Source organism: Chiloscyllium plagiosum, unplaced genomic scaffold (assembly GCF_037043375.1).
Source record: "Chiloscyllium plagiosum isolate Xiang-an unplaced genomic scaffold, Cpla_swu_hap1 HiC_scaffold_8, whole genome shotgun sequence".
Taxonomy (NCBI): domain Eukaryota; kingdom Metazoa; phylum Chordata; class Chondrichthyes; order Orectolobiformes; family Hemiscylliidae; genus Chiloscyllium; species Chiloscyllium plagiosum.
The window spans coordinates 54476797-54503985 of record NW_028270146.1 but is presented as its reverse complement, the minus strand read 5'-3'; the positions used below and the strand labels follow the sequence as shown (position 1 = coordinate 54503985).

General features: G+C 39.9%; 1 protein-coding gene across 5 annotated transcripts in view; it reads left to right on the top strand.

The window, feature by feature from the left end:
- Positions 1-27189, top strand: part of nid2a (nidogen 2a (osteonidogen)) — a 113913-nt gene that overhangs the window by 9684 nt on the left and 77040 nt on the right. For all 5 annotated transcript variants that reach the window (XM_087989853.1, XM_087989855.1, XM_087989852.1 and 2 more), the window contains exons 9-13: positions 493-636; positions 10554-10685; positions 21462-21590; positions 24632-24877; positions 26229-26474. In XM_087989853.1, coding sequence (XP_087845979.1) covers positions 493-636; positions 10554-10685; positions 21462-21590; positions 24632-24877; positions 26229-26474 — 897 coding nt within the window. The remainder of the gene's footprint in view (positions 1-492; positions 637-10553; positions 10686-21461; positions 21591-24631; positions 24878-26228; positions 26475-27189) is intronic.

The window sequence follows — 27189 nt, the reverse complement described above, 5'->3', positions numbered from 1 at the left end:
AGATCATCTTTATTTCTTATTATTCTTTCATGAATGTGGACACTATTGTCCATTCCTAATTGACCAGAGGGCAGTTAAAAATTAGTTACATTGCTGAGGGTCTGGAGTCACAGGTAGTCCAGACGAGGTAAGAATGGCCTAGATTTATTTCCATAAAGGGTCATAAATTAAACAAAGGGTTTATTTTTCACAACAGTGGTTACATGGTCCCCATTAGTTGAGTTTTTTTAATTCCAGATTTTTATTGAGTTAAAGTTTCACCACTTGCCCTGGTGGATTTTAAGCCCATGTCCTCATAATGTTGCTGGAAGTTCTGGATTGTTACTCCAGTTTTATCACCAGTATATACCAATTGAACCTAATTAAATTATTCCCCTGTCCCTGAGTCATTATATAACTGGCCTTCTGAAATTATATGTGCTCTTTCCCCCAGTAGGCACAACCCTTCTTTCCAATGCAGTTTGTCATGTATTTCTCTTGTTCTTTCTATAGGTAACTTGAGGCCTGATACAGTAAATCCATGTCAGGATGGAAGCCACACTTGTGATCCAAGAGCGCAATGTTTTGCAATAAATGAACGTGAACACATCTGCAAGTGCACTCCTGGCTATGAAGGAGATGGCAAAGTTTGCTCAGGTGTGTGAAGACAATCAATGTATTGTTAGTACTGGACTGTCTTGCCTCTTGCTTGTTTTACACCTTTTACTTTGCTCTCATTCTAACTAGAAATGTTTTTCACCAAAACTGAGAAAGGTGTATTAACATTCTGTTTCTGCTTGACATAATATTAAATCCACTGTTGCATGGTATTCAGGGATACATTTTGGCATCTTACAACTTTAAAATGATTCTTTTTTATTTTATAAATGATCATGAAAATAATTACCACCTGGAAAAAACTAGTAAAATAGTTTGGTAGTTTCAAACTGACATGGTAAGATTTTCCTTATATGTGCCTTAAATTTCCACACACTTTCCAGAATTTTAGAAATGCAGGCATTGAACTCTTCAAAATCTGCAACTGAAGGTAGATCTTGTTTACATTAGGCCTTTATCTTATATAATAGCTGCTCCTATTTGGATCTGGGGTCTTATTGTAATGAGCTAATATTGCCAAAGTTCATGTTATATATGCAAATTTGTATTGGACATGGTCCAGAAACTCAGGACAATGTAAGAAATGAGATGCTTCTGTTGCTTGAATTGGTAAGAACTTGTGGATCATAATCCTGAGAGGTTTTTAACAGCCATTGCTATATTTGAAGAGGCTATTTGGGGTAGTTTTGAGTTTTGCAGTGCATCTGTACAGAGACCATCTTACTCTGACAACCTTGGCGCTTATACAAGAGCTGGTTTATTACCAGTAGAAGAAGATTGAAAGTCAACTTAATAAAAGTGAAGCAGTATTTGATGAGGATAAAACACACAGGCAGTTAGCCCCTCAAAAAGGGTTGACAGCCCTTGGTAATCTGTCAAAGATAGCAGTGAGGATCTTTGTATGAGTGTATTGTTTATTGAAACAAAAACAATGGGAGAATGATGCCAGCTTTTGCAGTGAAGACCTTTAGCCAAGATCATCTGCTGAGCAGCTGTGTCTGTTGCTGGAAAACTTCACTACACACAATTGCTATGCAATTGGTTCATTCCAAGAGGCTATGTGGAATCTGTAGAGGCAACCAGGGATTTGTCAGAAACCTAACACCATTTTTAACGGAGCTGGAGAATTCAAGCTGTATGGCATGATAACAAGAACATCACTTTAGGATCATCCAGTTACAAGTATCTCCAATATCAGGCTGCTATAGATGGCATCCATCTAGCATTGCTAGCTCCTGCATTAAGTCCAGTGAATCTTCTGAATAGAAACAGCATCATCTCATGGAATGTTCAGATCATGTGTAACCAGTCATTGCCTCACAACCAACTTGGTGAGGCTCATGAAGCTTAAATCCATCATAAATAGCTCTTATGAAGAGATTCTAGGCTTTAAGGAAATGTCAAGACTAGTCAGTGAGAATGATCTTCGGATCCAGAAGCTACTAAATTGCAAGCATAAGGCAATCCTGAACTGGGAGTATGACCAAAATCCTAGGAAAGAAAGCAGCTCAACAGAGAAATTAGGACTCCTATCCAATAAGGAACCAACAAAGAATAAACAGTGGATGGAAATTCCAGGAATTCCAGTACCTCACCAATAGCTGTGACTTCCAGTCATGAATTGCCTACAGCCCAACCACCCAAGGACCTACTGCACTGAGCATCTGGAAGAGAATGTCACTCATCACCATGAATAAAGATGCAGTTGTCTCTCACTGGAAGAAACACTCTGAGGATCTCTTCAAATGAAACTCCGTTTTCCATGTGCTGCCGTTGATCACATCCCGCATTTCCATCTTAGCAGAACCCCAGCCTGATATGAGTTAAGAGACCATCCAATAGCTGAGTACCAACAAAATTACCAGCGCAGATAGAATCTCTGCGAAATAGAGGGGAAGCAATCTTGTCATGAATACATGACCTCCTGTTCCTCATCCAAAGTGGAAATCACACCAACAGATCTGATTCTGTGGTTATGACCATCTTCAAGAATGGTGATAAAACTGATTGTGGCGGACAGCAGAGCGGTCTCTTTGATATCCGCCACAATGATGGTCATTACAAAAGTTCTCCCCTATCACCACCTCCTAGTGACTGAAGAGATCTTGCCAGAGTCACAGTGTGGATTCTGTTCATCAAGGGGCACAGCAATGAGGATCTCTGTTCAAACAAAAAGTGTAAAGAGTAACAATAACCTTTTATATGTGATTTTCTTTGACCTTATAAAAGCCTTTGACTCTCCTGGAGGGACTATAGAGCGTTCTTATCAAATTTGGCTGCTTACAGAAATTGATCACTGTTTTCTGTCTGCTGTAAGACAATATGCAAGTGTCGTCCTCACCAATGGATCTACCACAGAGCCTATATGTGTGAAAACCAGAGTCAAGTAAAGCTGTCTCATTGCACCAATGCTCTTCTCCATCGCTGCAACACTCCATCCCATATCCATGAAACTTCCCACTGGAAAGCAACATCCATACATGATGACCAAGAGACTGTGTTAAATCTGTCATCTCCAATGCAGAACCAAGAGCATTGAGCTATAGCATGATCTTTGTGCATGTATACACTGCACAGCTGATTTTCAAATCATTGTTGACATATTTGTGAAGGTATATGAGAGAGTGGGCTTTTGGTTTAAAAATCTGGAAGATATCAGTCCTCTCTTGTCCTGCTCCCACCATGCAAAAGATCCATTGGGAGCCACTGAACAATGAGAACCAATTCTTATACCCTCAATGAGGGCAGATAGTAATAATGAAATTCAACATCAGTCTTTAGTCATCTAAGGAACAGAGTATTTGGTAACAAAGATCTCAAACCCAGCTTCAAGTTCATATTCTACAAGGAAACCCTGTTACCTATTTTTCTCTGTGAATCAGGAACATACAACAATGATTTCAAATTACTGAGAAATATTACTACTGCTTCTGCAAAATCCTGCAAATCTGATGACAACACACTGGCTCCAGTAACAGTGTTGTTTCTCAGGCTCATATCCCTAGCATTAAGGCACTAATTACAATCACGCAGCTGTGTTGGGCAGCCAACATTGTCGATGTAGCTGGCATAAAATTTACAAAATAAGCTCTCTCCTCTGAACTACTTCTTAGCAAGCAGTTAGCAGAAAGGCAGAGAAAATGCTTCAAGGGTGTCCATAAAGCCTCCATGAAAAAATGCAAGATCCCAATTGACTCATTGCTTTAAACTAATCAAACTGGAGAAGAGGCATCCTTGAAATTGCCAACTATTTTGAACATCTCTGACAGGCCCAGGTAGAATCCAAGCACAAACAGCAGAAGTCTGAAAAACCGATTAGCATATTCACCTCTTCGAACACCCCCTAGAGTCCCTGTGGCAGAGTGTGTGGATATAGCATTGGACTGCCTGTTCACCTCAGGATTCACTACACTGGAGTGGGAGAAAGTCATTGTTGCTTTCTAGACTGTCTAAACCAAAACCCCCATTAATTGTCTACATTAATGCCAAATTTACTGGAGGTTGTTGTGAAGTTTTCATCCTCTGTTTGATGAAAAGAATTATGTGAAGCGATTTCTTATGATTATGTGCATTTTTTTGATGAAGTAAATCTATTACCATCAGACATAATGACTCAGCCATGGGCATTACAGCAAAGAAAGTGCTTCAGTAGAGATAACAACAGAGAGAATAAGAGAAACCTGAAGAATGCTTTCATTTTGAGGACTCTGAATGCTTGCTTGAATGTATAGCATGCAGTGTTGTAGCTTGCTTTGATCTGCATAACTTTCTTATCCAAAAAGGCACAGATATCAGTAATGCCTCGATAAGTGGCTTTAGCAGAGAGAGTGCAGTAGAACTTGATGAGGACTGTTACCTAGTGGATGTTTCAGTGCTAGTTGCAAAGAAGAAGAACCAAAAAGCATCTAATCAAATCAGTTAGTATTTAAATACAGCTGTTCTTGTGGTGTGTATGCAGTAATGTGATATTTACATTCTTGAGTTAGCAGCAACAGGCTTTATTGAAAGTAACTACTAACAATTGACCATAACCTATTGCAGGAAAATAGTTCCAGTAACGTGTCCATTTATCTTGGACCCTACAGACCCAAGTTCCAGGTCCATATGATCTGATGCCACTATGATATTGCACCTTTTACACAGTCTTAGTAGCTGTACTTAGTCTGCATCTCCTAAGTTGCTTTTTTTTGAGTGGTATGGTGGCTCAGTGGTTAGCACTGCTGCCTCACAGCACCAGGAACCCGGGTTCAATTCTTGCCTCGGGCAACTATCTGTGTGGAGTTTGCACATTCTCCCCGTGTCTGCGTTGGGTTTCCTCCGGGTGCTCCGGTTTCCTCCCACAGTCCAAAGATGTGCAGGTTAGGTGAATTGGCCATGCTAAATTGCCCATAGTGTTAGGTGCATTAGTCCGGGATAAATGTAGGGGGATGGGTCTGGGTGAGTTGCTCTTTGTAGGGTCGGTGTGGACTTGTTGGGCCGAAGGGCTTGTTTCCACACTGTAGGGAATCCAACCTAATCTAATCTTTTAATGGTACACATTTTTACCATTGTTCAACCTGAAATATTTAACTCTTTTCTCTGCTTTCTCCCCCCATAAATCTCTGTTGGTTGAGAAACTAAACTCCAACAACACAGTCGTCCAAGACTGGAATCAAACCTAGGAGCCTGGTTCTGTGAGGCAGCAGTGCTAATAGAACCAGACTCCTAGGTTCGATTCCAGCCTTGGGCGACTGTATGTGTGGAGGTTGCACATTCTCCCAGTGTCTGCGTGGGTTTCCTCCGGGTGCTCTGGTTTCCTCCCACAGTCCAAAGATGTGCAGGTCAGGTGAATTGGCCATGTTAAATTGCCCATAGTGTTATGTGCATTAGTCAGAGGGAGATGGGACTGGGTGGGTTACTCTTTGGAGGGTCGGTGTGGACTTGTTGGGCCGAAGGGCCTGTTCCCACACTGTAGGGAATCTAAATCGAAATCTAATCTAAATTTCCTCAGTTTTCTGAGAGGACATATCGGATGTATGTGCTGTTGTGTTATATCCTTGGAGAGCTAACATATATTGTTGAATGGAATGATAGCTTCTGATGATGGCTGGCCCATTGGCTGTGAAAATCACAAAGACAAGAAAGTAGCAGCAGTGAAGATAAATCGAGGAAATTTAAAGGAGAAAACTCTAATCAGCACAGCCTCTTTAAAAAGAAGATGAGGAAGTGAAATTCTCACTCTCTTTTCTATCTGCTTTGCTTTCTGGTCTTGGGATAATGTAGTATTGTAGATGAAAAGAAGAGTGAAAGGCATTTTGAAGACGTTACTGAAAGTAAGGGAGGGAAGATTTCTCGAATACTTTGAGGATAGGAATTTCTTCTTCTGTAGGTGTTCAGTATTTGCTGCATCACGAGGCTGCTGAGGTGCGGGCAATAATGTCTTGAAGAATCCCTGAGAAAGCAGGACTGTCCCAATATAGACAGCGAGATAAACTGCTGGAGCAGGATCATTGAGAAATTTGTGTGTAGTACAATGATCTGCAGACTGACTTAAGCTGATATCTATCGAAAGGTGGTCCCTGAGATTAACAAGGAAACTCTCTTGCAGATTTTGTTTTTTGAAAGATTAGGCCATCATCCACTAACTCTAGCAGAAAGTTTTCATCAGGTAATTGTCCAACATAATCTGAAACTTCTATTTCTGCGATATTCTTTTTGTCCCCCTCCTATCTCTGAAGTGTCAACTGGATGAGAACGCTGGTTGTAAGTACAAAATATTTGTAAATCTTCTGCAAGTTTCTAACAGCTGGGCTTTTAGCCTGCTAGTCTAACTAAGGCAGTTTGACAGCCAATTCTTGTTGAGTTCTGGCCTGTTCAAGTTCATTCTGATGCTCGACTTTAAGCTTTATCAAAATATTCTGTGTCCTTGGGACTTTGGTAGTTTGGTCTTGTAGGTTTTGGCTGTAAGAAACTCTATAGCGTTTCTGTGGTTTGCTGATGGTTTCTATTGCAGCCTTTTGCTGCAGTCTATACACACCAACAATTTCTGCACATTGATTCACTTTGGACTTAAAGATTTTTTTTTCCCTATGGATCATGTTTTAATAGCAACTGGGGTTGTGCTTCTTCTTGAAGGGCCATTTTTGGTTCATTCATTGATGTTCTCTATACATTTTGCAAGGATTGTGTTGCATATAATTGGCTACTGCTTGTGCGGGTATGGCAAAACGCCCCCTGCCACCAGCTGCCTGAAGCATGAATGGCTCTGAATTTGTTTTGAAGCTCTGAGACTTCTTTCTTGTATGATTTGTCTCTAACTCCATAATCCTAGGTGTCACAGATTCCATGGTGACTTTACTGGCTATCGGAACTTTTGAAACTTCATTTAATTATTTAGTGGTTGAACTAGTACAAGGTCAATTCCTTGTAGCAGTGGTCTGGCTAACTCCTCTGAAAGGAACCTTTTCTTCTAACTGTGGCTTCAGTTGCTGTTGCTGCATCTTCTCGCCAAGTTTGTTTAATCAGTAGACATCTTACTTCTTCTTTCTCTTCTTCAAGAAAGAATTTATTCTCCTCAAAAGAGACAGCTGGGTTTTTAGGAACAATGTCATTTGCATTCAATAGTATAGGAAGATCGAAAGTCTCAGACTCCAGTAAATGAATAACTTGAATAGTGGCTTCTTTCTCTGTGACTGTATGATGAAAAAACAAACCAATTGTCCAGAATTCCCTCTGGTGACTGGTTTCTACTGCCTTTGGTGCCTCCTGTCCTGCAATTTTCCCCTGCTGTTTTGAGAAAAATGGAGATTCTGCTCCACTGTCTTGCAATGCTTGGGCAGGCATGTTTTTGCAGTGGAGAGAATGGATGACTGAATATATTGGCTTTATTGTCACATGTACTCAAATCAGTACGGTGAAAAGTTTATAAATCTCTACTTACAGCGCCATCTTAGGTACAAAGGTACCAAGGTACAATCGTTAATTACAGAATAGAGAAATGAAGAAGAAAAGTTACATTTCAGCTCTAGACAACATAACCATAGATCAGAAAACAAGAAACAAAGTTAAAAAGACACATCACAGTCTCACTGCAAAGGCTGTCCACAGCAGGCTAAAGATCCATAGGGCACTGAGTAGAACTCCACATCTTCACTGCTGGCCAACTTAAGAATTTTAAAGCTATACAAGCAGCTCTGCTTTATAAAGAATCACAATATTTACGAATTACTTGTAAGATCTCTGTAATCTCTATAATCGATACATCCGCTCTGGTATATCCAATTTATAACTAGTTTTCTGCCAATTACCTGCATTTTTACATAGCAGCATTCATCTTGTGGATCTGCATTGTCAGGAGAGTCAAATTCTTACTGTAATCTTGTCACATCTCCCAGGAAGTATTCATTCTCCAGTCTGCAGTCCTTGCTGCGTGATTTTAATTTTCTGTGCTGCCAAAGCTGCCCTAGTCTCCCACTTTGCACTCAAAACCCTCCGTGAGACAGGTTCTGAGCGATGGAATCTTTTATGGCATGGATTGCATCCTTTTTCCCTTTAAATTTCTGTAATATTTCCCTCACTATGGATGACAGATTTCACCTTGTTGCTTACTGCATACTCTGCATGGGTCTTCTCCTGTGTGCGCATTCCCATTCCATGGTTCAGTGCCTAGATAAGCCTTAAAAAGCATCACTCACTGAACTCCCGCCACCACTGACCTTCATTTCAGTGATGCTCACAGCTCCACCTCCTTGATCAGGTTCAGACCTTAGGGCTGTCCTAAATGCTTTTTCTTTGACGTGATAATACTTATGGGCTTAACTTCAGTGTTTTACCACAGTCTCTAGTTCGGTCTCCTCGCCATCTAGTAAAGTGAGATCTCTGCTCTTGTGTGTAAACTTTATTAAACATAGTACTTACAGAAGACAGTAAGAGAGTTCATCTTATCTGGAACCTCACAGACACAGGTTCAAGTTCCATGAGATGTCACATTAGTATGATCTCGCTCCTTTCATACATGCTCAGCAGCTATATTTGGAGTAAAGAAACAATTCCCTTTCCTTGACAATCTAATGTGGCAGAGATGGCCCTTCTCACACAGCATTCTGGCCCTGGAAAGAGTCTACTGTTTGCTGATTCGTTGCTGCTTGTATCTGGACCCCCATTCTTATTTTAAGTGTGACTTGCATTGAATTGTGAGGGATAGGTAAAGTGCTTGGGCTGGGCTGTTCTCCCGGAAGTGAGCAGTGTTATCATCCTACTTGGTCGAGGATTTGTGTGTCCACTGGTGGTGACAGCTGTAATAGTAACTATCAGATCAGTATCCATCCGATTCTAAAAGCCTTTAGAAACAGTGCCTGTATTCTAATCCCACGATAGCTAGTATGCACGATTCTATTAACATACTCCTTGTGTTAGGCTTCTACAATGGATGACTCATTTGAGTAATATCAGCAAAATACAAACTCTGTTACCAGAGTTCTGTCTATACAGGACTACAGGAGATAGACTGGGGAGTAGAACCAGATAAGTTGCCCGTGCAGAAAACAGCAAGACATAATTGGCCCATTAGCAACCATCTATTCTGTAACATTCCAAGATTCCATTCCTAAATTATGAGATGCCTTTCTGGAACAGGCCCATTTCAAGGACTGGTTCAATTTAGATCAACAGAAGAATGGGGGCGTAAGTACTGGCCTGGTATTTTACTCATACTTACTGTCTCATTCCCACTCAAAACGCAGAACAAAAATCATCCTCATTCTTTAGTCTCCCTACAATGCTGAGGCCCACCTGCAAAGAACAAAAAGTTATCAGTAAAACTTGATATATCACTTGAAAAGGATTTGCTCCACCCTACTTCCACTGTAGAAGCACTAAGAGGGAACTGTGGTTTGATTGATCTATATAAGTTTCAATCATCTCCCTTCATTTGGGTAGCATTGCTATTTTTGGAAAACCAGGCAACTTATTATTCCTCTTCAGCTATAGTAAGACATTATGTTGAACGGCTACATGGCTTTTGCGAATGCTATGATTCTAATGTATACTTGGATAGAACACCAAGTTATCCTGTACTTTTGTACAAAATACAAGAAGCTGAAGACAAATGTTTAAGGTACTGAAGATTCTCCAAATGAAAATTTCACTGAATCTGTCTGCCATTAGCACCTTCCAGTTGAAGACTTAATTGGAATCCGTCAGCATGTAGCTAGCTGCTGCATTCCTGATGTAACTGATTGCCAGATTGCACAATTTAGCACAGAGCTCCAACAGCAGGAACAAAAACAACTTGTTTTTTATTATCTGGCCAATTCTCCAAAATGATCAACTTTACACATGTTGCCATTTCTATAGCTGGTCGTTATCTGATTCACATGTATTTTAGATTAGCTTCTACCCCTCCACAGTACAAACACAATTGTAACTCTGTTGTATGGTTATCTCATTTGGTTTACAAGTAAGACAAGTGACTTTTTTCAAAGAAGTTAACGAAATGATTCTGGATAAATACAGAAAATAAATGATAGCTGACAGGATCTCAGCAGGGGAAGGTTCTGTCTGACAGCTGTCTTAACATTTTTGAGGTATTAGTGTCCCAAATGAATTTGGAAAGTCATTATGATGTGCTGTATCAGGCAAACCTTTGATAAAGCCCCACTTAAACAGCTGCTGCTGTACTAGCTAAACTGCCTAGACAGACGTGCCTGAGCATCCTAAACGCTGTTCACTGTACAGCTGTATTTATAGCCCATTCATCAGAAGTGGTGATTAAACCATTCATTGATTCCTTGAGAAATGTATAAATGTCCACCATGTAGAGTTTAAACATTATTTAAACTCTACATGGGATGCCTGAAATAAAACAGCTTCAAAATTTTAATTAGTTCAATGCTAATTCAAAAACATTCTCATTCTAGAAGGATTTATTCATTAATATATTTATGTAATTAATAGGACAAGATTTTCATTTTCCTCAGATATTGATGAGTGTGCTGATATTAGCACCCACGAGTGTGGAGAACATACTGTTTGCGTCAATGTGGCTGGATCCTATGGGTGTGACTGCCAGCATGGCTATAAAATTCTAGAGAATGGAAACACATGTGTTTGTAAGTATTTTTAAATACCTTTAAGTGAGTAAGTATATTTTTTGTGATTTTGCTTGGTAAGTAGTAAACAATAAATTAATGAAGTGATATTTGTATTTTAAATGTGCATCTTTATCCAAAAACCCTTAAGCATTATGGTACTGCAAAAGAATTGAATGTTTCTGATAAAACACACTAATAGACAAATTCATTTTAAGTTTGCTTGGATTGAAAAGTGGGTTTATGCAAAACAAGACAAGACAAATCCTGTTAAACTGCAGTTAAATAGTGGTTATGTAAAACTAAAGGAGTGTTTAACTCCTGAACAGACATGGAGTTCATGATCTGATTTAGAGTTTCAGGTTTAAAATTAACACTACTGCAGAGATTAGAATGGAAGGAGTTTCCTTTCTCACTTGCTATTGTTAATTCTCCAGGATTGCAAATTAACCACTCAGATATTGCAATCTATGAGCAACCTGGAACAAAAATCATAGGGCAATTAGAATTTTTTTAATCACTACATCATATTACCCCCATAAAACACACCAATAATAGTAGAGACAAACAAAGTTACCAAGAAAAACCAAATCAATAACTAAATTACAATCCTGTAGCATCCTTAAACATAGACACTCATTGTCATTAGCCATCCCATAATAGAAGATGATATTTTTTCTTTTTCTTTTCTGTACCCAGAAGTGGTATCACAAACAACTTAGAGCCGTCTCCCCACCAAAATCACTGACAGATTTTCCCCTTTTTGCAAACTAATAAAAACACTCATTGTATCCAATGGAGTATTTGCCACAAAGTCCATTCTGGGCAAAGCAAACCATTCAAGGTGAGGAGGGGTATAGGGAGTGCAGGAAGGGAATAAATCAAAATGGAGTTGGAGGGGGAAAAGAGCATGATAACTACCTAGGGTCATGAATTTCAGCTGTGGGGAACAGGCTGATCCATATATTTTCAGGTATGTACTCCATGTGGCTTTGGGATCTGGCATGCAGTATTTGCTTCCATTTCTTTCTTTCTCTGCTGCCATTCTGTCCCATCATTAAGACAATGAGACTTAAGCCATGATGCAGCTTAGTGAGCAAGTATTTATCTTTTTGAATAATTCATCATAAGTTTCTCCTGATCATTAATGTCAATGCTATAATGCTTCAAGGAGAGCTTATGAGTATTTTCATTCTCTTCCCTGGGTACACTGGCCTCACCAGATTTAAGAAAACGGGACCTGGCACAGGAAATGCTCATTGACCATTTGGGCCTTGTGTGTAGTACATCATTGTTGATATTGCAAGTGCTTTGACTGAATGGTTGTGGAGCTGTCTTCAAGAAGGAAGTACCTTGTGTTTGATGGTCTTCCCATTGAATCTAAAGGAGGCGTTTCTGGTTAAAGTTTTTGAGAGCTGTCATATCATTGATCCACAGCTCAGGTCTCACAGCAGTACAGAAATGCAGTGATGATAACTGGGTACATTCAGACTTTTGTTGACTTGCAGAGGTCTTTGTTGTCAAACTTACTGCTGAAGTTTGTAGAAAGCTGGATTTAATCAGTGAATCTCCTAATCAGTGATGGCCTTTTTAAGGGAGGTTGTTGCCAAGGTATGGGCAATGTAAGAACAAGTGATAGGAGTGAACCAAGCTACCTCTCGAACCCGCTGCATCATTCGTTACAACCATGTGAGATCTTCTGCCTGCTCTTCATACTCGTTAATTCCCTGAGAAAGCAAAACACAGTCTATCACAGCCTTACAATAATCAACGATGGAGCATACACTTCTATCTGACTTCTGACAAGTTCCAAAAATCCACAACCCTTTCAGTGAAGAAGATTTTCTTCATTGCTGTGCCGTATCCTGAGGTCATGCCTCCAACTTCTAGACTCCCCAGCCAGGGGAAACAATTTTTCACTGTGTACCCAGCTAAGCCCTTTCAAAATTTTCTAAATTTTACCTCTCATTCTCCTAAACTTCAGAGAATATAGGCCCAATTTATTAATCATCTCATCATAGGAAAACCATCTCACGCCAGAAGCAAATCTTCGCTATACTGGCTCCAAAGCGAATACTGTATAAAATTATTCCTTTAAATATGGAGACCAAAACAGTTCCAGTACTCCTGCAGTGGTTTATACAATGTTGCCAGACTTTCTTATTTTTGAACTTCAAGTCCTTTGAAATAAAAGTGAACATGAATGTTTGCCTTTCTGATTGTTTGCTATACCTTTATGTTACCTTTCTGTTTTCTTTGTATGGATAAACTAAAGTCACTCTGAACATCAACATTTGCAAATTCAATGCCTTTTACAAAAATGTTTTGCTTTGCTGCTCATAATACTAAACTTCACACTTCCCATGTTAAACTCTACATATTATATTATTATCCATCTGGCTTACTTTATAATTTTGGTCAGGAACCCAAAAGCCAACATTTCTGGTTCATAAACCCATGCTGGATCTACATCCTTTATGCAAATCAACCTTCAAATATAAGTGCTGTAATTGGATGTGGCACATTGCTAGGACGTGAGAGCTATCTGTAATGCATGAGCAGTAAAAGCAGATAGATCGGAGCAATGATGGGAACAATAGAGATGGCAACATCAAGGAGGGCCAGCAATATTTCATAGAATCATAGAATGCCTACAGTGTGGAAACAGGCCATTTGACCTAACAAGTCCACACTGACTCTCCGAAGAGTAACCCACTCAGATCCATTCTTCTACCCTATTGCTCTACATTTACCCCCAACTAATGCATCTCATCTACACATCCCTGAACATTATGGGCAATTTAGCATGGCCAATTCACCTAACCTGCATATCTTTGGACTGTGGGAGGAAACTGGAGCACCCAGAGGAAACCCAAACAGACGCTGGGAGAATATGCAAACTCCACACAGACAGTCACCCAAGGCTGGAATTGAACCCAGGTCCCTGGTGCTGTGAGGCAGCAGTGCTAACCACAGCCACCGTGCTGCCTGTTTCAGTGCACAATAGTGGCCAAACTTTCAAGTTAAAGATAATGAACAGAATCCAGAGCATGGTCCCCTATGTGCTCAAATCTTGCTTTATAAAACCATGAATTAATTCCTGCCTGCATTGAATCTGGCATCTTGGCTGAATATCCAGCTAACTGTTCAGGTTTAGCAAATTACAAATTGAAAGTCATCATCTTGCCGTGCCTGGTTCATTAACAAGGAGGCTAACAGGATACTACTTACAGGTGAATGGCTTCATCATTTACCTCTATCCTCAAATTCGAAATTTGAAGGGTTATTGGAGGATTTGGGACCCTCCTGCTCCTCTTCTAACGCCTATGGGCAATTGAAAATCCCACATTCTATTCCTTTGCAGTCACTTTGTCTCCCCACAGCTTATAATCCCATCTAGCTTTGTATCATCATCAAACATAGATGCTGTACTTTCAGTCTCTCAATCTGAACCAATAATATAGTTTGTAAATAGTGGAGGACTCAGTATCCTTCCTTGCAGCAAACTACTAGTTGTAGTTTGTCACCTTGGAAGTGCCATGTTTATCTCTCACCTCTGCTTTGTATTGATTAACCAATGTAAGAGGTGGTTGTTTTCCAAGGATCAGCTGTGGACCTTGGTGGCATGTCAAAAAATAGCTGTACACTTCATCTCATTGGCCATTGCCAGAGTTGGACAGTACACATATTTAATGCCAATATATCTTCACAGTAGGCATTAGGGTAGTTCTCACTGCTGGCACTAAATGCCATTACGTTATATCCACATGATTACCATGGCATCCAGTGATTGGCCAGTTTGATCCATCAACAGAAAGGAGTTCCACTCTCTCAATATCCAACGGCAAACACAATGTGAGCATTTGCTTTCCTGACAGCAAACATGACTCTTTCATCCGTTGTAATTCAGACTATGTCAGATCTTCAGACCAGCCACCAAAGTATGTGGATTGGCCTATTAGAGCATATGAAAATTCACCCCTCTGTTCCTCTCCTACTCTGTTTCACTTCAGCCAAATCACTTCACCAATCTATTGTCTCAATTTTCATCTTTAGTTTTCTAAATATCAAGTCACCCAACTAGCCCCCATCCTACATTCTACAATTCAAGCTGGGATTAGTGTCCTGGTGGAATGCATGGAGCCCATCCTAATGGAACAGCTCCTTTTTTTCTGGGCTAATGGTGCCAGTGTCCCATAAATTGCAAATCCTGATCTCCAAACCACCATGTGAGCCATTCATTTCATTCTCTAATTTGTTTGATCCTGTATTTCAGGTACCAATCCAACAGCCTTGCTAACTAGAATTGGGACATCATGTTGAGGCTGTATAGGACATTGGAGAGGCCACTTCTGGAGTATTGTGTACAGTTCTGGTCAGCCTGGTATTAGAAGGATATTTATTAACTTGAAGAGGGTTCAGAAAAAAATTCTTAGGATATTGCTGGGACTGTATGGTTTGAGTTATAAGGAGTATCTAGAGAGTCTGGAATTTTTTTCACTAGAACATAGAGATTTATAAAATCATGAGGGAGTAAATAAAATGAATAACACATGTCTTTTCCCTAGAATGGGTGAGTTCAAAACTAGGGGGCATAATGTTAAAATGAGAGGAGAAAGATTTAAAAGGGACCTGAGGGGCAACCTTTTCACACAGAGGATGATTCGTATGTGGAATAAACTTCCAGAGGAAGTGATTGATGCAGGTATAGTTACAACATTTAAAAGACATTTGGGTAGGTACATGAATAGGAAAGGTTTAGAGGAATATGGGTCAAACTCAGGCAAATTGGACTAATTTAGTTTGGGAAACTTGGTCAACATGAACAGGTTGGACCGAAGTGTCTGTTTCTTTGCTGTATGACTCTATGATTCTATAACTAAAAGAGTATTATTATGATTTAGATCAAGTTTATGTAAAGTGTAGTCATGATCTAATTGAATATTGGACAAATGTGTTGAAGATCTACTCTTTGTTTCTTTATTTATATCTTTCTTTTATATGTTTCTTTATTTATATCTTACTCTGTTCTATCGAAGTGTTAATGGTGCAAAACCAAAAAAGGCTATGCCTGCAAGCAACTTCACATTCAGCATAATTGCATGTCTTGAAACTTTGCTGAATTTAAATTTGAACAAGGGTCATAGCCAATTGAATTTGGGTGGGAGTATATTTTTGCAGGGCTTCTGATTGACTGAAACATAATCAGCAGTATGACCACAGGAGAACAGCAATGACACTGTTTTTGGAGGCATTCCATGACTGTTCTGCTAATGTTAAGTTGGACGAGCAGAAACCCAACACATTCCTTTCAGTTGACATTAAGTGAAACAACAAAAAAGACACACAACTTTTGAGTATAATACAGAGTTATTGCTGGTCTATTCTTAGCTGATACTTTTTAGTTCAGAACTTGTAATTATAGAGATCAGAATATTATGATTGTCACTGTTGGGTTGACGGATGGGGAGGCCCATAAAAGTTACCAAACCTTCCTGTCCTAGGTTTGGAATTTGTTAAGTCACAGCCCTTCAAGTTGACATCCTAGAATTTTTTCAAATATTGTATGAATTGCTGTCTGTGCCACCATTTCAAACAGTAAATTCCAGGTCCCTACCACCCTTTGGATTTCATCCTCATCGACCCTCTCTCTACCAGTTACTTTAATTCAAAGCCCCCTGGGTTTTGACCGAAGAGTCTCCTAAAGTAAATAACTCATCGCTATCTGGGCATCATTTTCATTTTCAATCTTCAGAGAACGGAAAGATTGTTATGTGTAGTTAATTATCTGTTGATCTGCATTTCTGTACTTTCATGATGGAAACAAATGAACTGAAATTAGCTCTCTCAGGCTATCACCAAATTTTATGGGTGAGTTCCCTAGAGAGCATGCTCCCTTCCTTTTGATGAGTCTGATAACTGCAGAGCTGCAGGAAGGGATGCAGGAAGAGGATTATTGGCATTGTGTCCAACCTTGATCTTATTTGTGACTCCAGGGTAAAAGTTTGCACACAAGTTGTTTTTACATATCCTGCTGAGGATATATTTTGAGCTTTGCTGAAAAATGTGCTCTGTAATCAGTATTCTGCTTGTGCTTAATGCAATTGTAGAAAACAAATGTGATGGAAGAAGTTTTCTTTTCCTCTCTGGATTTAAAACATTATTTAGTTCTCCAAGGATTATAGATGACATGTATAGTTTGGCAGAAGCAGTTTCAGCTGTTTATGGCACTGTAGATGTGATTTCAGCATTGCCTCTCATTATGCTGACAGCAGCCATTTGTTCTGCTTTGAACAAATCAACATTAATTTTAAATAGGGAACTAGCAGTGACAGTACAAAGTTTGGGGGAAATACTCAAAGCGACGATTGTGAATTGTACCCCTATTTGATTAGAAAAGAAAACCGGCTGGAATGTAAAGCAAATTTCTGATGCTTTAGCATTCACTTTAACCTACTTTCCTAGACCTTTTTTTTCTAGTTCACCTTTAGGACATGGGTGTCGCTGACTAGGCCAGTGTTTATTGCTCATCGCCAGTTATCCTTGAGAAGATGGTAATGAGCAAAAGTCTTGAACTGCTGCAATCCACATGCTGTAGATAGACCCACATGCCATCTCAATTCAAGTAAGACAGGATAAGAATATTTTTCAAGACAAATCCTTTTCAATTTAATCATAGAATCCCTAGTGTGGAACAAGGTGATTTGGCCCATCAACTCCACACTGATCCTCTGAAGAGCATCCCATCCCACATAGCATAAACAGCCCTAGACACTAATTTACCATGGCGAATCCAGCTAACCTTCCCATCTTTAAGCTGTGGGAGGAATCTGGAGCACCTGAAGGAAACCCATGTAGACATGGAGAATGTGCAAACTTCAAACAGACAGTAGCCTGAAGTGGAATCAAACCTGGGGCCCTGGTGCTGTGAGGCAGCAGTGCTAATGTCTGAACCACCATGCCACCCCTAAAAACCTGGTCGAATGTAAAACAAGTTTCTGATTCTTTAGCATTCACTTTGAGCTACTGCCTAAGACCATTTTTAAAATTCATTTTAAAATTTGGAATCCAACTTAATAGAAAGTTGACATGACAGTTCAAAATATGGTTTTCCTAACACATATCTGGTAGGAAATCAGATTCTGTCTGGTAGGGAATCAGATTCAAAGAGCAACTGCCACAGACATTTGTTATGTCTCTGTTTCCATTGAACAAATAAAACCATAACTCTTGAGAGTGAGTGCTTTCAATGTTAACATTTTGTAACCTGATACCCCACCCACTGTGCTTCAATTCTTGATCCCCACTGCTGTAGTGTTCTAATCACTAGCTCACAATGGACCCCATTATAGCTCACTGCGTTCCAGATCCAATGTGTGATGCCATGGGAGGTTGGTCAGCCATTTAATGTATCAGTACAAATTCTATATAATCAGTTTTTTATTGTGTATATTCCTATGTGTGATAGCTTTGAAGACTACAGTGAAAGCTAAACATAATAATGATTACTTATATTAATACTGCTAGTATTGCTAATTATTGTAAGTTGCTGAGAATTATACCTTTATTTTATAGCCTATCACTTCTGGATATGCAGCTTCCAGAAAACTAGTGTGTTGTGTCATAAAGCAAATAGTTACACGTCTTAATCACAAAACATACTTGTTCGATTTAACAATGAAAAGAGTCTGAGGATAGTTTGATGTTTGCGACTCATGTAACAGCAGAAATAAACAACACAACTTCAAATATCATTTTCATGTAGAGAATTCTATCACAGTGGTCATTACAGTTTTGCAAGATGATCAACAGCTACTATTTTAACATTTCTAAATTTGTGACCCAGTGGAAGTATTGCCTTTAAACCACATGGTTTCATAAAGTTCTGAGATTTCCCAATGAAGCATATAAACAAAATAAAATTGAATTGGCATGAACAGCTGATTAGATTACTTACAGTGTGGAAACAGGCCCTTCAGTCCAACAAGTCCACACCGACCCTCTGAAGAACAACCCACCGAGACCCATTCCCCTACGTGTACCCCTTCACCTAACACTATGGGCAATTTAGCACGGTCAATCCACCCTGACCTGCACATCTCCACACAGACTGTCGCCCGAGGCAGGAATTGAACCTGGGTCTCTGGCACTGTGAGGCAGCAGTGCTAACCACTGAGCCACCATGCCACCCTCTCCTTTCTTGTAGTCTCTCCTGGAGCATTTCCACACCAGGTCCAGTTCCTCCAACTCAGCTTTGAATAAGGACAGCATGTACTGGAGTGTCTCTTGCATCCAGAGTCTCTTGCATCCAAAAGCTCACACAATCAAGAACAATACTAGACTTACAATGGATGAGTAAAGATTTGGCTAAAGGAGTGCTGAAGAGAATCAACCCTGAGTTCTAATGCAATTAACTCACATCTACATCAGCAAATGGTAAGTCATAAACTAGAACAGTAGGATTAATTCTGTATTCCTCAGAGAGGAGGTTCCATTCTAAGGGAACATGGTTCAGAGTTAAAACATATAGCACTTTGGCCTTGATTCATTGGCCAACACATTGTGTTCACAGAATTAGCCCAAAGATTTTTGACAAAATAAAGTTTTGAGGTGACAAATGAAATCAGACAATTTCCTGGTGGCAAAAATAGATTTGTGATTATTTCATTTATATATTAGCTGTGCTGTATGGTTCTATGTTTTATGTTATATTGAATAATTGAATGGCTGAATTAGGAAAACTTCTGGCAGAAATTTTAAAAAAACAAAAACAATTTGCATTCATATAGCATCTTTAATGTAATGCGATGTCTTAAGACACTTCACCTGTAAAGCAGAATTTGATACCAAGCTGCACAAAATGAGGCGAGTGGAGATAAACAAGGTCATATATTCAGCTCCTGAAGCTCATTAATCTCATCAGCACACACATTTGCTGAGCCAATGGCTTTGACTTAGTCACAATCCTATCATGGATGATAGCTATGTAATGAAGACTTTCTGTATGGTGACTGGCCATTGGGTCATGACACTTCGATGTCCATACCTTTGTGACAAGAAAACTAAGTGAAACATGAAGATAGTGGACATTAATGGGAGACAGTTACTGATAGCTATGACTCCTGAAGGCTTCTGTCTGTAAGAACATTGAATGTGATGAGCAGAAATGAAATGATCAACTGGTTGGTGAGACCCTGGGAAAACCATAAGTCAATGAATTGTGCACCTTCTCAGCCTGATACCTTCCTTTGCAGCAAATGTCAAATGCCCATGGTCCAGTTGGCTTCTGAGGCAGCCTGAGCAATACTTAACACAGAGTTGACCATGATGATGCAAACCACCATCTCATGAGATAGATGTTGCTGCTAGTACAAGTGAAAGTGGATACAAACTTGGTCAAGAAAAGCAGCCTCAGAAGAGCATCTTAAAAGAGGAAAAAGCAGTATAAAAATAGAAATTCCAGAGTATAGAGCCTGAGTAACTGAAGGCATGACCATCAATAATGGAGAAATTAAAATTGGGGATGGTCAAAGGCCAACATTTGTTGAATGTAGATTTCACATAGGGCTTTGGAGCTGGAGGAGGGGTGTGAGGTAGGCAGAATGAGACAATGACAGGATTTAGAAACAAGGATGATGATCTTCAAATTGAGATGTCGCTGGACCAGAATCCATTGTAGGATACCAGCTGCAGAGTTTTAGATCGGTTCAAGTTTATGGAGGAATGAATATGGAAAGTTAGTCTTCTAAAAGTAACGTACATGAATGAAGACTACAGCAGCAGATGAGCTGAGGTAAGGGTGGAGTTATGCAATATTATAGAGGTGGAAATAGACAGTTTTAGTGATTGTATGTCAGAAACTCAACTTTGGCACCAAAGACATGAAAATTGTAGTCAGCCCGGTTCACCGTCAAGATAGTTGCTGAAAAGAGGATGGCATCAGTAGCTAGGAATATTACATTACATGCAATACTATATTGATTAAAATGTTAATGATATGTTGCAATGTTTCCACACATTACAGTCTTTAACAAAGCAAACTCCACCACAGATAAAAGAACTGATAATGCAGGCCCAGTGAGAAGGGCTCATGAACCTTCCAACATTAAAGTATTTTGTATAATATCCATTAGTGCCTGATTACACAAGCCTATTTATTTTCCATAGCACTGTAGTTAAGTACACAACATGAAATGGGCTTCAGTCCTACCTAGAGGAAAGTTGTAGCTTGTTTCCCTGTCTTTGCTGGAACCAGAAGAATGTCAATTTAGGTAGCACTCAGTGTTGCAATTGTCTCTGACCAGTGAAGTGTGAGTCGAAGAGTGTGGTGCTGGAAAAGCACAGCTGGTCAGCAGCATCCCAGGAGCAGGAGAGTCGATGTTTTGAGCATAAGCTCTTTATCAGGAATCATTCCTGATGAAGGGCTTATGCTTGAAACGTCAACTCTCCTGCTCTTTGGATGCTGCCTGACGGGCTGTGCTTTTCCAGCACCACACTCTTCGACTCTGATCTCCAGCATCTACAGTCCTTACTTTCACCTAGTGAAGTGTGAGTCAGTCAGGGCTCACACTGCACCATCCATTAACCACTGTGAATATGTGCGTGTGTGTGTGTATCTGTTTGTTAACAAGCTCCAACATAAAGAACAATTTTTTGTGAAGGGATTGCAGTGCTTATGCTTCCAATGATGGAACTCTACTCTTTTAGAAACTACCTATTTAGGAGAGTAATAAAAGCAGGGAGGAAATTTGAGCGATGCAAACTTGACTAAAGTCAGCCTGTGTTATTTTCTTGCAGCTGTTGACCAATGTACTGAGGGTTTATGTCATTCACATGCAACTTGTTATGACACCCCTGGCTCGTACGTCTGTCGATGTAACCCTGGTTATGAAGGAGATGGTACCCAGTGTAGACCAATCGAGCCAGGTAGGAATCCAAAATCAAATCTTATTTCCAAGTTACTTTGTGTCTATTTTAGGATTTGATTTGAAGGACGGGGAAAAACAGGAGAATTATCTTCTGCAATCATACTTTTAAGAAGAAGGTAGGAGGTTTAACTAACAGATTTAATATTATTTTGGCTCTGTTAACTATGTGGGAGTCCAGGGTTAATTTGTAGTGCAGAGTTAAAGTGTGTGGTACTGGAAAAGCCCAGCCAGTCAGGCAGCTTCTCAGGGGCAGGAAAATTGATGTTTCAAGCATAAGCCCTTCATCATTCCTGATGAAGTCCTTATGCTCAAAACATTGATTCTCCTGCTCCTCGGATGTTGCCTGAATGGCTGTGCTTTTCCAGCACCACACTCTTCAACACTGGTCTTCAGCATCTGCAGTCCTCATTCTCTCCTATTTAATTTGAAGTGCAGTCTTGTTTTAAAAAGAGGTGACCCTGGGTGCTTACAAACAATATCCTAACAAGGCTTGGCTGTTAAAATTGGTCAAGTCTCCCTACCATCACTCCTATCTCAGCATTCCATTCACTCTGCCATGCTTTTGGCCAGGAGTTAAAATCCAGCCCTATTTCTTAGTTTTCCATACAGACAGTCTCAGCTGATGATATTAATAGCTCAGTTATTTTAACAATTTAGTGCTTTCAGTAAACTAACCATTCAAACTTTAACTCCTGCCCCCACGTCTCATTAAACTATTGTAACTTCCTGCTTCGAGGATGTATCACAGTCGTGATACAGAACATATTATTTGCCTTTCGTGGACAATCAATATCAGGTTTTCTTTTACATCAACCTTTTCAGTGCTGTTATGACACACATCTGGAACAGGTGGGGCTTGAACCCAGGCCTCTGACTCTGAGTTAGGGACACTGCACTCCACTCCACCACCAGACGCTAACCAAATCCACATCAGTGTACAGTCCATCCAAGATGGCTGCCACCTCAGCTCATCTGTGGCAGGAAGTAAATTAATATTGGATTAAATACAGATTGTGTTGCCTGAAAGCAACCAGTGCAGACCAACCTTTAATGCATTCAAGTGTAATGCATACTCATTAAAACACTTTGGTTGCCAAATTGAATTGAACCTTAGTGATTTGTCACCAGTGAACAAGTCTTGGTAGACAGCAGGCAGAGTGATCTTCCTGAAGGATTAAGAGTAAGTAGGAGCTGCATTTGTAAATAGAGAAACCTTTTTGGACCAGGAAGAAGAACCTGAGCTATTGCATTGAGTGCAGATGTTGACTGTCTGAGAATAATTGAATCATATAGCACAAACCCGTCGGGTCTGCCAGGACAAAAATACTACTCAAAGTATACACTAGTCCCACTTTCTAGCACTTGGCCAATAGATTTAAATGTTATGACATTTCAAGTGCTCATTCAAGTACTTTTAAAAGTTGTACAGTTTCCTGAAACATCTATCTTGCTAGGCAATGCATTCCAGTTTCCCACCACTATCTGGGTGATTTTATTTTCTGAAATCTCCTTTAAACCGCCTGCCTTCTTCTTAAAAGTGTGAGTTGAAACATGCTGGAAAAGCACAGCAGATCAGGCAGCATCCAAGGAGCAGGAGAGTCAACATTTTGGGCATAAGTCCTTTCATCAGAAACGTCGATTCTCTTGCTCTTCGGATGCTGCTTGACCTGCTGTGCTTTTCCAGTGCCAGACTTTTCGACTTTTAGAGATGTGCCCTCATTGTTATTGACACTTCAATTTGTTCATACACCTCAATTAGGTCCCCTCTTCTCTGCCTGTTCAATGTTCTCTGCTACCCTTCCAGTGCAGTCACATCCTTCCTAGCGAAATGACCAGAACTGCACACAGTACTCCAGCTGTGGCGTGACCAAAAGTCCTGTACAGCTCTAACATAACCCCCCGCTCTTATAATCTGTGCTATGACTAATAAAGGTAAGTGTCACATATGCGGCCTTGACAACCCTATAATTTATGTTGTTGCCTTCAAGGATCTGTGGACAAGCAACCCAACATCCCTCTGTTCCTCTAAACTTGCTCGTGTCCTGCCATTCATTGAGTACGCCTTGTCTTGTTACTTTTTCCAAAGCGCATCACCCCACAATGTGTTGGGAGAATGGGGCATGGCTGTCCATGGAGGGGAGATTGGGTCATGTTGATGCCGAAGGAAGATCATGGGGCTCAGAGAGAGAGATGTGGCTGATTGAAGGAAGGTCAATCTCTACTGATGCAGGTCAAACATGAGAGAAGGGAAATGAAGGATGATTACAGACAGGTCAACAGTGACCCTGTGAGAGTTGAGGGTTGCCACAAACAGGTCATGGGTGATAAAGAGAGGGTCAAGATGATGGATTGTAGTTCAGCAAAGGCAGAGTGACAGGTCTAGATTAATGGAGATTAGATTGACAGCGTAATGGCAGCTTGCTCAAGGGGCACAGAAAGCGTAGCTAAGCGATGGAAGGAAGGTCAAAGTTGATGGTTTTCTGATCTAAAGATTGAAGCGAGGCAGCTGAGGAGAAGATAGCAGTAGTTAAGTTCAAATTCCTTGTCTTGGACAGGCAAAATGATTCTAATAGCAGGCAGGGAATCAATACCTGTCTAAACACTGTTTCAGTATTGTGCCCAGACCTTTGACCACGATGACAAATGGCAGGGTTGGTGACTTCCGAGCCATCTCAGTGCAATGAATAGACCCCTCAGCTGTTCATAATTACACAGGCCATCAGATGATTTAACTTGACCAGCCGTCCCACTTACTAATGGAGGTTCTGCTCATTTCCAATGCTGTTGGCAGGACAATCAGTGCTGCAACAGGCTGTGAATCCTGGACAATTCCTTTCTCTAACTGGAAGATATTGCAGTTACCTTAATTCTAAGACAGGCTAACTAAGCTCTTACTGGGACTGGTGGGCTGGGTTTTGGGGAAGTGTGGGAGGCAATTGTTTTGGGATGCTGGGGTTGCATTGATACCTTGCATCTTGTTGAAGTTTGCAGCACTGTAATTCATGCAACACAGCTGACAAAGAAGTTTTTCTTTTTCAGAACCTGTATCACGCACAAAGACTGCTTGTGAGGAGCTGCGAGATGAAGTGGAAGCTGAGTTCAGCCCCCGTGGCCCAAGACCCCACTTTGGTATGCATGTTCCTCAATGTGATGAGCAGGGCAACTTCAGACCTCTACAGTGCCACAGCAGTACAGGCCAGTGCTGGTGTGTAGATGCATGGGGCAGGGAAATTTCTGGAACCAGAACACAGCCTGGAAATAATCTACCAACATGTAGGCACTCAGGTCAGTAGGTCTTGTTTATTTCAATTGTAGTTGTTATCTCATTAAATTGCCGATTTACTGAAATTTCGAAGGAAGCAAAATCACTGGTCAGTTGTGCTTTAGAAACTTTCTGTTTATCTCATGTTTATCTCTTGCCATTTGTTTACTTATTTTACTTGATGGGGGTACAGTTGACTATAGGTTTGAATGGTAATTAGTTATGCTACATCTTAACTCATAGCATACAGACAGTGCTATCTCACTCTTTTTCATCATGAAAATATATTAAATGCAATAAGTAGCTGTACTTGCGTGGTAGATATAAATTAAACACACCACAGGGTGCTAAGCCTTATCATTTTGTGTACCATTACATTTTTAAAAACATGGTAAGTGTTAGTTACTGCCAATCGTTCTCTGTAATATTGAAATTTAACTATTGTGAGCATTGAATCTCATTGCTTGAAGTACTAATGGTTGGAGGATTATCAATGAAAACTTTTCTTTTCCTTTTTTTCTCTCCTTTAGTTTAATATTGCTTTCTCTCAGTTTATTCCACTTTCCATATCAGATTTGACTTTGAAAATATCCACACATCATTGTCAGCCACTCAGCTATTAATTTCATAATTTTTTAAATGATTTGTCTCCAGAGCTACACTTGTTTGCTTTGAGCACTCAAGTCTCGGGTTCCCTTGCTGCAATGTTCATCTTTCACAACTTGGCGTGCAATATTTAAAAATTTTAAAAACCTCAATGCATAAAGGAAAAACTAAAGAATGCCATATATATTGTTTAGATGCCTTGCAGAGTGCAAGTCACTGGTTTGGATATGATTTCTTACCCAGCAATTTCAATTTTGCCTCTGACTAAATTCCACAGAAAAGCCTAGCCAAAAATATTCTACAACCAGATTTTATCCAATTACACTGAAGACTTTTTTTAAAACTCAGATGTTTTTGCTCTAACCATTCCAAACATAAACCCTCATAAATTAACATTTATCAAACGGGACTCGTAAAAATTCAGATTTCTGTCAGTGTGGAGCTTTAGAGAACAAGTTAATTGTACTAAATTCTGCTGGGTAAATGTATGTATGATTGCCCTATCACTGCTGTTCTTGCTGATCCATCCTGTCAAGCGTCATTTTAATTTTCAAATTCTTGTCTTTATTTTCAAATGCTCAATGGCTGTGCCCCTCCTTTTCTTTGTAGTCACCATATTTCTCTGAAATAGCTGTGATCCTCTAGGTTTGGCCTTCTGTGCATTCTCAATTATTAGTACATGAGTTTTTTTTATAAGCGGACATTGCATGACCAAATTTACATAGTCTGCACCCTTATTTTGTAACCAGTTTCTGTATATTTGATTAGAACCCATTCAGCACTCAAAGACTGCTTGCGAACAGCATCGAGAGAGACTGAAAACAGAGCTAAGTGTGCGTGGATCTCCAGCTCTTACTGGAATCCATATCCCTGAGTGCGATGATGAAGGAAATTTCAGACCTCTGCAATGCCAGAGCAGTACTGGCCACTGCTGGTGTGTCTATGAAAATGGACAAGAAATTCCAGGGACTAGGACGCCACCTGGAACTGATCAACCACAGTGTGGACAGCCAGGTCAGTCAGTATTTTAACTAAGTAAAATAGCCAATGTTATACAAAAATAAGGAGTTCAAAATGTTTTGCATTTGCTTTAAAGTGAATTTAACTTTGAGTTTGGATAAAATTCAAATTCATAGATTCTGATCATATGGAAATGGTCAATTAATGATTTGTAAGTATCTGTGGATATGCAATTCTTATCATGATTGTTAAGGCGTGGGTGGGATAAAAGTTCTGATCATCTTATATTTGCAACCAGTAGACCTGAGGAGCATTCTTTGTCTTGCTGTCTTGGCAGTATTTTCTACCGTGAACCATTTAGAATGGGCATTTATATCGTTCATTTCTACTGATCTATTTAAACCTACATTCTATTCTATTTGCCATATTTTGGTCATTTACTCAGTTTGTCTAAATTCCCTTGAAGCCTCCTTCTACCTTCCTCAAAGTTCACATTCCCACCAAGTTTTATATCATGTACAAACGTGGAACTTTTATAACTGGTACCCATAACCAAATCATTGATGTCGATTGTGAATGTACGTGGCCATGCACTGATCCTTGTGTAAGCCAACCTAAGAAGTTCTCATTTATTCCTTCCCTACTTTCTGCTTATTAACCAATCCTCAATCTATATTACCCACAATTCATGCTCATTAGCTTTGTTTACTAATCTCCTGTGTGGGGCTTTACCAAAAGCCTTCTGAAAATTCAAATACACTGAATTTAA